This window comes from Lolium perenne, chromosome 7 (genome assembly GCF_019359855.2).
Source record: "Lolium perenne isolate Kyuss_39 chromosome 7, Kyuss_2.0, whole genome shotgun sequence".
Taxonomy (NCBI): Eukaryota; Viridiplantae; Streptophyta; class Magnoliopsida; order Poales; family Poaceae; genus Lolium; species Lolium perenne.
In genome coordinates, this window is record NC_067250.2 from 105,683,729 (window position 1) to 105,697,792 (window position 14,064).

At 47.1% G+C, this 14,064-nt stretch overlaps 1 protein-coding gene across 1 annotated transcript; it reads right to left on the reverse strand.

Annotated features, from left to right (window-relative positions):
* Positions 1-10,454: 10,454 nt before the first annotated feature.
* On the reverse strand, positions 10,455-11,338 carry LOC127316410 (NEP1-interacting protein-like 1). Its single transcript, XM_051346798.2, has one exon. The coding sequence runs from the start codon at positions 11,204-11,206 to the stop codon at positions 10,472-10,474; it is 735 nt and encodes a 244-aa protein (XP_051202758.1). The 5' UTR covers positions 11,207-11,338; the 3' UTR covers positions 10,455-10,471.
* Between the last annotated feature and the right edge of the window lie 2,726 nt (positions 11,339-14,064).

Sequence of the window (14,064 nt, forward strand, 5' to 3'; positions counted from 1 at the left end):
AGAAATTAGAAGACGAAGAAGAAGAAGAAGAAGAAGAAGATAAATACCACCGTCCAAGGTGGTGCCCTGATGGACTCAGCCACTCCCAAAAACGTAGGATTCAGCGACTACGTTGCTTGGAGGAAGCCGAAAGGTTATACCTGCATACGTTGAGAAAAGCGCGGCCTGATCTGGCCGCGCAAATTCAGCGAACTCTGGACGAGGAGGGTCGGCCACAGAAGAAAGAGTGGCGCCCCAAGCAGAAGAAAGCCGATGATGAGACATCGGTTGGCACGAACATGGTGTTCATCCTTCCAGCGGAGTTTTGTGCTACTGGAACCGAAGAGGCACCTGTGGCACAACTTGACTGCGGCCCAAGGCCGGTTATCTTTGAGAAGCCACGAGAAAGAAGTTACAGACACCTGAAGGCCCTGTACTTACGAGGTTATATCAATGGGCAGCCGGTCAACAAGATGTTGGTCGACACCGGAGCGGCAGTCAACATCATGCCATACTCCATGCTACGTCGTCTGGGATGCTCTAGCTCGGATCTGATCAAGACCACCGTCACATTGAGCGATTTCAACGGCCAAGCATCAGAGGCACAAGGTGTTCTGAACGTGGATCTGACCGTAGGAAGGAAAACCATCCCTACGACATTCTTCATTGTCGATAGCAAGAGCACCTACGCTGTCCTGCTAGGGAGAGATTGGATCCACGCCAACTGTTGCATTCCATCCACGATGCATCAATGCTTAATACAGTGGGATGGAGATGAAGTAGAAATCGTGCACGCAGATGACTCAGCCGAGATCTCAACGGCTGGCATGAACGTTTGGGAGACGGCAGGCCAAGAGCCACTCTCCAGCATCACTTTGGACGACTGTGAGCGCATCGACGTGACAAAAAACGGGGTGAGGCTGGTCTTATCCACCGGCCTGACCGTGTAACAAGAGCAAAGGCTATGGACATACATGGCAAGGCCGATCCCAGCGATCGGCCCCAAAAATAAAAAGTGATGATCTTGTCTCAAGCATGCCACGTAGTCGTAGTGACGCACGAACAAGATGTAAACCTTCATTGAGCAATGCAATCAAAATGGGGGCCGATTCCAGCAATCGGCCCATATTATTATCCTCGCCATACGTTTTTCCTGTGTTCAGCATCGATCTAACAGGTGACGGAAAGCTAGGATATGGGTTTACATCGGCTGATGAGCTAGAAGAAGTCGACATTGGTCCTGGGGATAAGCCACGACCAACTTTCATCAGCAAAAAGTTAGATCCACACCTCAGGAACCAGATGATAGCTCTGTTAAAAGAATACCCTGATTGCTTTGCGTGGGATTACACAGAGATGCCTGGGTTAGACAGGAGCATCATTGAGCATCGGCTCCCTCTCAAGAAAGGATTTCGGCCATTCCAACAACGAGCACGTCAGATGAAGGCCGAAATCCTCGAAGAAGTCAAGAAGGAGATCGAGAAAATGTTAGCCGCCGGGTTCATCAGGCCATGCAGGTACGCTGAATGGATATCCAGTATCGTACCTGTAGAGAAACAGGACGGCCGATGGCGTGTGGCCATAGATTTCCGAGATCTCAACAGAGCCACTCCAAAGGATGAATATCCAATGCCCGTGGGCGTAAACATTGATCAATGCAGCTGCTGGCCACAAGGTGTTAAGCTTCATGGATGGCAATGCCGGCTACAACCAAATCTTCATGGCTCCAGAAGATATACACAAGACTGCATTCAGAGTACCAGGATCGGTGGGCTTGTTTGAATATGTGGTCATGACTTTTGGGCTGAAGAATGCCGGTGCAACATACCAACGAGCCATGAATTACATTTTTCATGATCTGATCGGCAAGTTGGTGGAAATTTACATCGACGGCATGGTGGTTAAGTCCGTCTCCATGGAAGGACACTTGGATGATTTGCGACGCATCCTAGACCGAACTCGAAAATTCGGGCTGAGAATGAATCCAAAGAAGTATGCCTTTGGTGTGACGGCCGGTCAGTTCCTAGGTTTTTTGGTTCATGAACGAGGAATTGAGATCGGCCTGAAAAGTCAGGAGGCAGTACGTACCATGCAGCCGCCTACCACGAAGAAGGAACTCCAACGTCTTATCGGCAAGATCAACTTCGTCCGACGATTCATCTCTAATCTGTCAGGACGAATCGAGCCGTTCATGGCGTTGGTGAAGATCAAATCTGATGACGAGTTTCACTGGGGGGCAGAACAGCAGGGAGCGTTTGACGAGATTAAGCGGTATCTAACAACGCCGCCTGTGCTAGTTCCACCTCAGCAAGACAGGCCGTTCTATATCTACTTATCAGTAGCTGACACGTCCATTGCTTCAGTGGTGGTGCAACTCTATGAGGGTGTTGAAAAGGTTGTTTTCTACCTCAGCAGAAGGATGTTGGATGCAGAGACAAGGTACCCTGAGGTCGAGAAGTTATGCCTCTGCCTATTCTTCACCTGCACCAAGCTTCATCACATCCTTTGACGACAGAAATCATCATCATATGCAAGTCAGACGTTGTCAAGCACATGCTGTCGGCTCCTGTTTTGAAAGGCCGACTTGGTAAGTGGATGTTTGCGTTATCGGAATTCGATCTCCGGTATCAGCCTGCGAAAGCAGTCAAGGGACAAGTGTTGGCCGATCTGATAGCTGAACGGATCAATACTAATATAGCAGCACTATCTATACGTGCATGGGCTATGTTCTTCGACGGATCGGCTTGTGACGATGGTTGTGGCATCGGCATTCTGCTCGTGTCGCCTCGGGGGGCAACATATTCCTTCTCCATCAGGCTATCTACACCTTGCACCAACAATGTCGCTGAGTATGAGGCGATGCGCAAGGGAATGGAGTTGCTTTTGGAAGCCGGGGCAGAAGCGGTGGAACTTTTTGGAGACTCGAAGTTGGTGATCTCCCAGCTCACGGATGAATACAAGTGCGAGAGTGAGTCACTCTTCCCTTATTGGATGGAATGCCGCGAGCTGATGGCAAAATTTCGGTACATCAACTTCAATTGGGTCCCAAGATCTCAAAATACCGAGGCCAACGATCTCGCACAAATGGCGTCAGGCTACAAGGACATACCAGATGGGTCAGACGTTCAGGTGCAGTTCCTGGAACAGGATGACTGGAGAGCCAATATCTTCAATTACTTGAAGGATTCGGCTCGGGGGGCACCTAAACGGATAAGGTACAGGGCCATGAAATATGTCCTTGTAGGAGATGACATGTTCTACAGGACGTTGGAAGGGTTACTACTCAAATGCCTGGGACCAACTGAGTCTAATCGGCTCTTACATGAGGTGCATGAAGGCGCCTGTGGAACTCACCAATCGGCTCATAAGATGAAGTGGCTGATTAGGCGATCAGGGTTTTACTGGCCCACCATGCTTGAGGACTGCTTCAACTACTACAAAGGGTGCCAAGCGTGTCAGATGTTCGGGAAGATTCAGATGGTACCCGCATCAGCAATGAATCCCATCATCAAGCCTTGGCCATTTCGAGGTTGGGGCATGGATATGATCGGCAAAATCCATCCTGCGTCGAGCAAAGGCCACGAGTGGATTCTGGCCATTACAGATTACTTCACCAAATGGGTGGAGGCCGTCCCTATGAAGAAGGTAAAATCAGAAGATGTTATCAAATTTGTGAAAGAACATGTCATTCATAGGTTCGGGATTCCTCAAACCATCACGACCGATGGAGGTTCGGTCTTCATCTCTAAAGAATTCAGAAAGTTCTGCGATGACATGGGAATTAAGCTGATCCGATCATCTCCATACTATGCTCAAGCCAACGGGCAAGCTGAAGCGTCCAATCAGAGCCTGATCAAGCTGATTAAGAGGAAGATTGACGAGAACCCTAGGGTTTGGCATGAAACATTGTCAGAAGCTTTGTGGGCCTATCGCATGTCATGCCATGGAGCTATAAAAACTTCGCCATACCAGCTCGTCTATGGGCAGGAAGCCGTATTGCCTTGGGAAATTACGGCTGGATCGAGACATGTCACATTTCAGAATGATCTAACAGCTGAAGAATATGCAGCCCTGATGAGTGATACTATTGAGGATGCAACGGAACTTAGACTTTGGTCCTTGGAGAAGATTAAAGAGAACAAAGCCAGGGTGGCTCGCGCATACAATAAGAAGGTGAGACCAAAGGAGTTTCAAGTTGGTGATCTAGTATGGGAAGCCGTGTTGCCATTAGGAACCAAGGATAAAGCATATGGCAAATGGTCTCCTAATTGGCACGGTCCGTACAAAGTCGATCAGGTATTGAAGGGCAATGCATACATGCTCGAGCAGCTGGACGGTGTTAAATTCCCAGTAGCCGTCAATGGTCAACACCTCAAGAAATATTTCCCAAGCATGTGGGACGATGGACAGTGAAACATGGGGGCCGATGTATAAAATCGGCCAGTAAAAAAAAATTTATATGCAAATCACAGCTGATGCACGGACATCGACTTTAGGAACATGGATACCAGTACAGCCGATGCTCGGACATCGACTTTAGAATAAAAAAAAAGCCGATGCATAGCCATCGACTCTAGAGGAACAAGCTCAATTGAGCAGGTTAACAGATCGGTTTCAGGCCAGAAGATCATGGCATCTGAGATGATTCTCTCATTGGATTTGCTGAGGTGTTGAATCTGCGCGTTTGAGATTGGAGGATGGCGTGAACACGGATTGGATCTGTTTGACCGTGTGAATAGGCAACTGGTTTGGCCTTAAAGCGTGTTTATGGTACAAGCCGATGCCCTGCCATCGGCTCTTTGTGCATTGACTTCGTTCGGCAATCGGCAAAATTGACGAGAAAGCAAAATTAGTAGAGGAATATTTTCTTCATTAATAAAGGATATTTCTTACAAAGAAAGAGCCGATTGCTCAAGGGAGGAAGAACAAAAGAAAGGTCTATTGACCAATCTGCTACTACTACTAGACCTATACTACTAGACGCTCCCCTACAGGCCGTCGCTGCCCTCGTCGTCGCCATCGGAGCTCTCGTCGGCACTGCTGCCGGCGGGCTCCTCGTCGCTGCTCCCATAGCCCTCTATGGGAGCTTCCTCCTCGTCGTCGTCGTCGTCGTCGTCGTCATCCGATCCGGCGCGGAAGCGCTTCGCCGACGGATAGTCCTCGAGGGAGTCGTCGTCGTCTTCTTCTTCCTCCTCGGAGGAGGAAGAGTAGCCATCCCAGGAGAACGAGTCGTCCTCACTCGTCGCTTCCAGTTCCCCATCGGCGAGGAACTGGAGGTCATCGTCGCCGCTGGTCAAGGACTTGTCGTCCTCGGACCAGACGAAGGGCTCGTGGTCCTCGTTGTCCCACTCCGTTGGGGCGAGGATGTCGTGCGCCGCCAGCGAGCCCCACTCCGGCGTCGGCTCGCGAGATGAAGAAGATTGGGAGGAAAGATCCGACGAGGTGGAGGAGGACGAAGAGGAGAAGGACTGGGAAGAAATATCCGACGAGGCGGAGGAGGAAGAAGAGGAAGACATTGCTACAGGAGAGGGGGAATTTTTGGGCGCCGATGGCTAGAACGGAGCAAGGGGATGAAGAGACGAACTGTTCGGCGCGGTTAAATAAAAGGGGGTATAGTGGATTTAATGCCACAGCAGTTTCCGAGGAAGTGGTGCCAAAAGAAAAAAAAAACGGTCAAATCACGCGGAGAAGTTGAGAAGGCAAGGCATCATGATGAAGGATACTGCGGCGGTTTTGCCCTGCCACGACGTGACCCAACGAAGAAAAGGCAGAGTGGTTTTGGAATTATCATTTCCAAAACCAGGGGGGCATGTGTTATCACCAGAATTTGACCGGATCAGAGGTGGGCCGTGATTAAAGATGGGCTTGAAGAATGTACACGGAAGATATACATGAATCGGCCTTGTACACGAAGTTTGGGCTAGTTTGCCCGTGTATCTGTAAATATAGTAGGATACGTGTCGGTTAGGTAGAACTTGGCTCGTACACGGTTGGGATTATTCCCACGTTAGAAAGTCTACGGACTATAAATATGTATCTAGGGTTATTGAGAAAAACAACAATCACGTTCACAACAAACCAATCTAGGCGCATCGCCAACCCCTTGTTTCGAGGGTTTCTTCCGGGTAAGCATCATGCTGCCTAGATCGCATCTTGCGATCTAGGCAGTATACGTTTATTCGTTGTTCATGCGTTGCTCGTGCTGAAGCCTTGTTGATGGCGAGCAACGTAGTTATCATAGATGTATTAGGGTTAGCATTGCTTTACCACGATATATGCTTTTGTCCATGCTATCCCTAGACGTCTAGCCGCCTTTACACCTATCTCAGGTGTAAGGGCGGCACCTTGCTTGATCCGTGTTTAGTAGATCCGATCCGTTATGATTGCTCCTTGTTCTTCAAGGATCAGTTTAATATCTGCATGGTTAGGCCTTGCAAACGGGTTGAAGGATCCAGTAGCACGTAGGGTGTAGTTTGCTAGCCCTAGATAAGATGTTCCGGGAATCAACCCCATGTTGGTTTTTAGGCCTTATCTAGGGCTGGTTTATTATCATCTTGCGTGGCTGCCAGGCTCAATCACGTGTAGGATGTTCCGATTATGCGGTGAAAAGCCTAAATCGTCGTAGGTCGTTTTAGCTTTATATTGATCAAGCAGGACCACCATGTGATCGTAGACCTCATACGAATCATGGGTGGATCGGCTCCTTGAGCCGATTCACAGGACAACCTGAGAGTCGATCGAGGCTCATATTTAATGTTTACGTGTATGTCATGCAGGAAACTAAGCGAAGCAAATCCATCACCTTCCTGACCAGGTATAGGTCAGGTGGCACGCCCTTGCACCAGCATCGGGACGTGCGTGCCGGAGCTTTGCGGGCCGTCGCACGAGGGACCAGGGCCAGCCGCAGTTCTGGGAGCCTCCCGGCTCTACGTGTTGCCCGTCACTACTCGCCGGTGGGTTTCGGACGCCAACAACAATATTTCAAATATGTATGTTAATAATAATAATCTTCCATTCTCTTTCTTTTGATATTCCAAATATTTTTATGATTTGAAGGAGATGACCAAATGACAGGGCTTTATGTACCTAAATATTTCTAGGGTCTTGATTTAGTCACTTACATATGATCTTATGTGAGCTTCAATATATTAGGGTTTTATAGTTTTTACCCTAACCCCCTTTATTAAGTTAATATTATCATTATATTTGAAAGGATCTAGGTAGATAGTGGTTCCATCATGATTGATCTTGGTTATAATGATAAGTGGTTGATCAACACCTATGGGTCTTAATAACAGAAATTAGCACTAGGTTGATCTTAGGTTCATAATTGAAACATAAGATGTAGTTTGTGAGCAATTTCTAGGATTCTAAAGAGGTTCACCTAATAGCATGTGGTTTGTAACTCAAATGTGCACTTGGTTTATATTTGTGATCACTCCAATGATTCACCAACTAGGTTTGATTCTCCCTATCCATTATAAGGTGGTTACTTGCTTAATATTTCATATCTGATGTGCTTCTCTAAATACTAAGGATTTGAGAATTGGTTTTATCTTCTACCAATTAACTCCTATTATTATCCCCAACTTATCATTAAAGTAACTACATTGATTATAGTTCTTTTTATAGTTAACTTTGGTTATATGGATGAATGGTTTCTCACCATATAAATATAGAGTGTGACTCTAAAGGTTTTCTTAGGTACATTGATTTATGAAATATAGATATGGTAGGATTCTAATTATGATCACCAAGTGGTTCCTAAATAAAGGTTGGGATATAAGTCTAGGGTTGCTTACTAGTGATCTCCCCATGATTTAATGTGGTGAATGATATCTACTTATCCTATTAAGATTTATCTTATCCTCACATATCTCAAAAGCATGATCATGGTTAGACATGATCAACTTGTTCTTGATATCATTACCCCAAGTTCTTAGGGTTTATGATCATCACTCAATTTATAATGATCAAGGTTTGGCTTCCTAAGGTATCTCTCATTAAATAGGTTTCTCACTTCCATGATCAAGCATTGTCTTGATCAATTAAGGTATAGCACTTCTATTTTACTTTCTTGGATGGGACTACTATGGTTGCCTCAATATTTTATATCCCAGGAGAATACCTAAGATATTCTGTTAAGATTCTACTTAAACAATGATGATATAATCATCTGGTATATGGATAGTTCTCTCCCTCAAATCCAGGTGTTGCCTCAACTATATTGAGTGTAACTCCATAGCTTGAGTTCTCTCATATAGGAATAGTTATTCTAGGGTTTATGGTGTATTCACCATATCTCAATAGGTATCTAGTCTAAACTCCACTTGGCTATCTTAGTTGAATTAATCTCCTACTTACTTTATCAATTCATGGATATGGTTTGATTCCATGAGATATTAAGTTAACTCACCACTCCAAGGGAAATGGTTTTCAACCTAATACTTTAATTCAAAGGTTGTCCTTTATTCTTCAATAGGTAAAGCTATGATTGGTATGAGTGGTCTCTCTCTCATTTGGGAAAGGACTTTAATACTAACCTAAGGTTAGGCTCCATAGAGAATGATGTGGTCACCAATATCTATGGTTAATATAAATGGGTTCTCTCTCTAGGGATGGTCTTGAATAACATCCAAGGGTTTCTCTTAAAGATGGTTATTTGAATACATGAATGCATATCCAAGGTTTGCCTCTAGGTTTGTCATTGCTTCCTTAAATGAAATAGGACTCTCACCTCTCTAGGTTTGATGTATAATAATATGGAATAGAGAAAGGTATGTATTCCTTGGTTGGATCTCCTTGTCTTGTTTCCAAGGATGAAGTAAAATGAATACCATGAGGTTCATGATAGGATCAAGGATTAGTTTAAGATATGGAAAAGATAAGTTAGGAATAGTTATTCCAATTATTGTTACTTGATTTCCAATTAAATGGATGTTCATATGTTGTGGCAAGGATTACCATATTATAATCTTTTATAAGATCAAGCAATTGATCATTGAGCAAGGTGTTGTTGTGTTGATTATTAGTTCCATTTGATCTAACCCCTTAGATCAAATCATCTCTTCCCAAGACAAGGTTTTAGCAAAGTCACAATGAGGTTTGTAGCGCTTGACTTGATGAGCTACTTCAATTCCACCAAGGTCAAGTGAAACTTCAGTTACTGTGACTGTTTTACTTTAAAGCGCGAAAATTCCCCAGATTTTCTATGCATGAATGCAATGCACACATCTGTTTCCTCTATTTTTGTAACCCCAATACCTGGGATATTACAAGGAAGGTCCGAGTAGAGGTTGGAAGCCTAAGAAGACGATGTAGATCACCATTGGCGGTAGCCCGCTCAAGGATGCTTTGCAAAGGATCAATAGCGATAAAAAAATAAGAGCTGAGGGAGCAGATCTCCTTGTCGTAATCCCCTTGCATGCTTGATCGACGCCCCCAGCAGCCCATTTACAAGAACCCTCGAGGACGCGGTGGAGAGAAGGGCAACAAGCTAATTTGGAAACCTCATATGAAAACCGTGCCTTTGAAGCAATTCAACGAGATAGTCCCATCTCACGGAATCAAACACCTTCTTCATGTCAAGCTTAAGCAAGTGAGCCAGGATTCGTGCCTTGTGCAACTGTCTTGCATAGTTCATCACATGCATAAAGTTGTCATAGCTTAAGCGAGAAAGCCAGGACTCTTGCCTTGTGCAACCGTCTTGCATAGTTCGTCAAATACATAAAGTTATCATGAATGCTCCTAGTTTTAATGAAGACACTTTGGATGCACGAGACAAGCGTGTTCATGAAAGGTGCCAACCGGTTGGCCAACATCTTAGAAATAATCTTTGCAATGGCATGGATAAGGCTAATAGGCCTATAGTCAATGATGGACTCGGCACCTTCCTTCTTTGGAAGCAACACAATGCTTTCCTAGTTGAGTCAACAGAAGTTTTCGGAGTGGTGGTCGAACATAGTGCCATGCGACAACCACCCGTGAAAAAACTGTATTGCGACCAACCAAGGGAATGGGCTTATCGGGCTAAAAAAAATCCTGAACTTCTTTTTGAATGGGAAAGGATTTGAAACTGCATGAAAGCGGTGTACAAATTACATAAAGGACTAAAATAGAGAACAAAATTACACCAGTTATAATGAGGATGAGGACTAAGAAGCGACAGAAATGAAGAAGAAAATATATGATAACCTCTGTCTGGTATACATGGTTTTCTGTACATACATATACAACCAGCCGTATGTATATACGAGTATATAATTAACCTATGAAGGAATCCAAGTCCAAAATGAAGGAAAACGAACCAAAGAACGTGTGTCTGTCGGTATACATGTCATGTCATGTCAGTCTCAACCCAGCTAAGCAAACTAGTTAACGACCTTCCGTGCGCGGGTGCGCGCGCCGGTGCCGTGCCTGGTCGCACCACCCACGTCGCACGTGCGTCCAAACGCCTTCGCACACCGGCCACGCGCGCGCGCGGCCGGGAAGCCTAGACGACGGCGCCGCGGCAGAGCGGGCAGGATGCGTGGCGGCAGAGCCAGCCGTCGATGCAGGGGAGGTGGAAGGTGTGGCCGCACCCGGGCAGGCTCCTGGCCCTCTGCCCGGCCTCGAACTCCTGGAGGCACACGGAGCAGCCCGCGTTCTGCTGCGCCGCCGCCGCCGCCTGCCGCTCGGTGACCGTGGCGGCGGGGAGGTCCGCGATGGCGCCCGCGGCCATGCCCTTGAACGACGCGCCGCCCGTCCCGAACATCTCCGCGAGCGTGGGCGGCCCGTCGACGGAGCCGGCGGCGGCGTCGTCGTCCGCGGCGCTCATCTGGCTGTGCACGGCGTTCTGCACGGCCGGGTCCACCTTCTCGCGCACCAGGCGGCCCGTGAGCAGGCTCCAGATGACGTCGAGCACGTAGAGCACGCTCCAGATGCCGGACTCGTCGGAGCGCCAGATGGCGACGGACCGGTCCACGACCTCCATGGCCACCACGGCGCCGGAGATGGCGCCGATGCCCGCGCCGCGGACCAGGCCGCTCTCCGTGGCCAGCCCGATCAGCCCGCCCGTGATGGCGCCCAGGATCGTGCCCACCGTCGCGAAGACGAAGGTGATCACGCCGCGGAGGACCGCGCCCGCGACGCGCGCCGGCCTGCTGCTGGAGACCTCGTTGTCCTGCTGGTCTGGGTAGAAGGCCGGGGAGAATGTCGAGGCGTCGGCGTAGGCTAGCGCTGCCTCCATGGCTTCGGATGGGTCCGGACGTCCGGTGTCGGATGAAGAGATCAGACAAGGAGAATATCTGCCGCTGGTCGATCAGAGCTGTACAGAGGATTGAACTGAGAAGGCGTATGGTGGTGAGATGGAAGATTTTTAGAAATGATTTGGGAGTGGCACAACTTATATATAAGAGCACCTAATACGACGAAGCGCGTTGATTAATTAGCCGAAGACTCATCGCAGGCCAGAAGCGTGGATTTGCTAGCCGATTGGAGAACTCGCCCGGTGCGCCTGGTCTGCCAGCTCAGCCGTGCGCCGTCCGCCGTCCGCGACCGATCGTTTCGTTTTCACGGCAGACCCAGCGTACGTGGCACGTTGATGAGCCTTGGCGTTCAAGGTCGGTGGCGGAACGGGTCCATGGGAAACCATGGCAATCATCATCAATGCTAACGAACCGTGACCATCGAGCACGCGGCCGATGTAGACCTTGCCTTCGCCCGCTCCATCTCTTAACGGCTAAGCTTCCTCCCTCTTCCGGCAGCGCACGTACGCGACAGCTTCTCCCAAGCGAATTCCGAAACTTCTGCTTACTCCATCCGATGGCTGCGTGACGGGTGCAGTCCTACGTGTTAGTACCACTGTACCATGTGTTTCCATCAGCTAACATTTTTTTGACGTGGTGGAGAGAGAAAAACACAAGAGTGTGGAATATGATGCCTCTTATTATTAAGTCTATAAAATACCCTATAATTAGTTTGCTAACGATGTTTTATTGGTTTGTTTTTTATACAGGGAATTAATAATAGCTAGTGGATATCAATTACACCCAATGCAACGATATAGTGTTAAGAGCTAGCCGAGACATCAATGATTCACACAACCAATAGAACACTAAAGAAAAAAATTTAGGGAATCAACACGAACTACCACCACCAATGACAACATCTAGATTACACAAAAGGTTCTCCGAGAACGACGCTTCGAGAAGGAAAAAATTACACAAACATCCTCATGGCATGATCATCAGATCATGGGTATTCACGCGAAGAAATTCTAGAACTCTAGAGAGTGCCTTCAACAAGGAGACAAATAGAGATTCTCCATTGCCATGTACAACAAGTGATGGCCATACTTAGGATTTTCACGCTGAAAAATCAGGATTTGGCGCCCAAATAACACCACCAAGAACAAAGCCCCTCTATGCTACCGCCCTGCTTGCCAAGACCGCTACAAAACAACGATCATTCAGCCAATAGTTTTCAACATGGAATTTTCCATGCAAATGAAACTGCAATCACTAGGCGAGTAGTGAGCATTGTATTCTCCCCATACATCGGGATGCTTTCTCCTAACGCCATGTGCAATGCAAGGTGCTTAGAGAGATGCTTATGAAAATAAATCAAGTATTCTCTTTACCGCTAGTGCTTATTCATATAGGAACTGGTATTTGTCTAGTATAAATAAGCCCCGATGCTTAAAAGTAAAGTTTATTTTATACGCATTTCTCTAAGAACCTCCTATTGTACATGCCCTAAGTGCCTTACCGATCTCTTCAAACGCAGGTGCAACGAAAACATAGTAACACATTGGTAATATGCCGAAGATTGCCATATCGACACCGCAAAAAAAAGATGGAGTGTAAAGTACATGGTCCCATGGATTTCGCCTAGGTCTGCAACCCTGGACGAAGGCCTAGCATCCACGGAGGTATGCCGACGAGGGTCAAGAAGGCGAGGGAGAGGCGGCGGCCATGGCCACGACCACTCATGGCATCCTAGAGGCCACACCACCACTACCCCTCGTTTGGGAGCAAGATCTCTTCACAGCAAAGGCGATGAGACGTCATCACACTAATTTGATCTGCTCAAACACACCACATCCACATGTGCCAAACACATCCATCGAATCATGGTAGTCGATGACGATCCCCACACGCCGAGACGCCGAGACGCCGAGACGCATCCACGAGTCATCGGAGGAGGCATCGGAGGGGTGCAATCTAGCGTTGGCCACTATTCTCGCACGACTCATTGGTGCCCGCTGCACCATGGGCTATCCATGTGGGCCACCTAATGCCCACCACTGCAAGATTTGATTTATTTGTAGCCTTCCCAAGCAAGATGAGAAAAAGGGGGGAGGGGGCGCCCACGGTAGCTCTTCACAATCGAACGTCGTCCTTCAACAGCACCGGAGGGAAGAGATGACGTAAAGAGAGGTCAGTTGTGGTATAGAGAAGGACACATGTCTCAAAAAAGAAATTTAAATGAAATTCTGCACAATTTTGTTGGTTTATGTTGTTGATACTCGTTTTGGGCTGATGGCTAATCAAGAACATAATTCGGTGTTCGTTGTGACAGATATATTGCTCAATTAGAAGACACCATGTCCACCATTCCAAGTTGTGCCATGATCTAGCTTGATAGCCGATTATGCTAGCAGTCAGAGGTGATCTCGAGGATCGATATATGAAGTCTTCCACTAGAGCTCCTTTAAGATGACCTCAAATGAAGAAGTGATATAAACAAAAGTTGTGCGTCTCGTCGAAACAAGCAACTTTGATTTTTGATTCATCGCGATCCGAGTTGGTATGCAATTTTTGGAGCTAAAATACTGCTGGAACTCGAATTACCCGAGGTAGGGCGCCCGACCATAGAGGCCTTTAGGGTAAGGCGCGAGCCAAATTGGAGAAGAGACGAAAATGTCAGAATTGATATATTTTATTGAGACCTTAATGAGACGGTCAAGATGAACTCGGATGGAAAAGTGGTCAACATGAAAGTTCTTCGTTTTTTCGAGACGAATAACTTTGCTGTTTACAACTTTTTGATTTGAGGTCATTTACTGCCTCAAAGTTGCCCCAAAATGTGCAGATACGTTTTTGA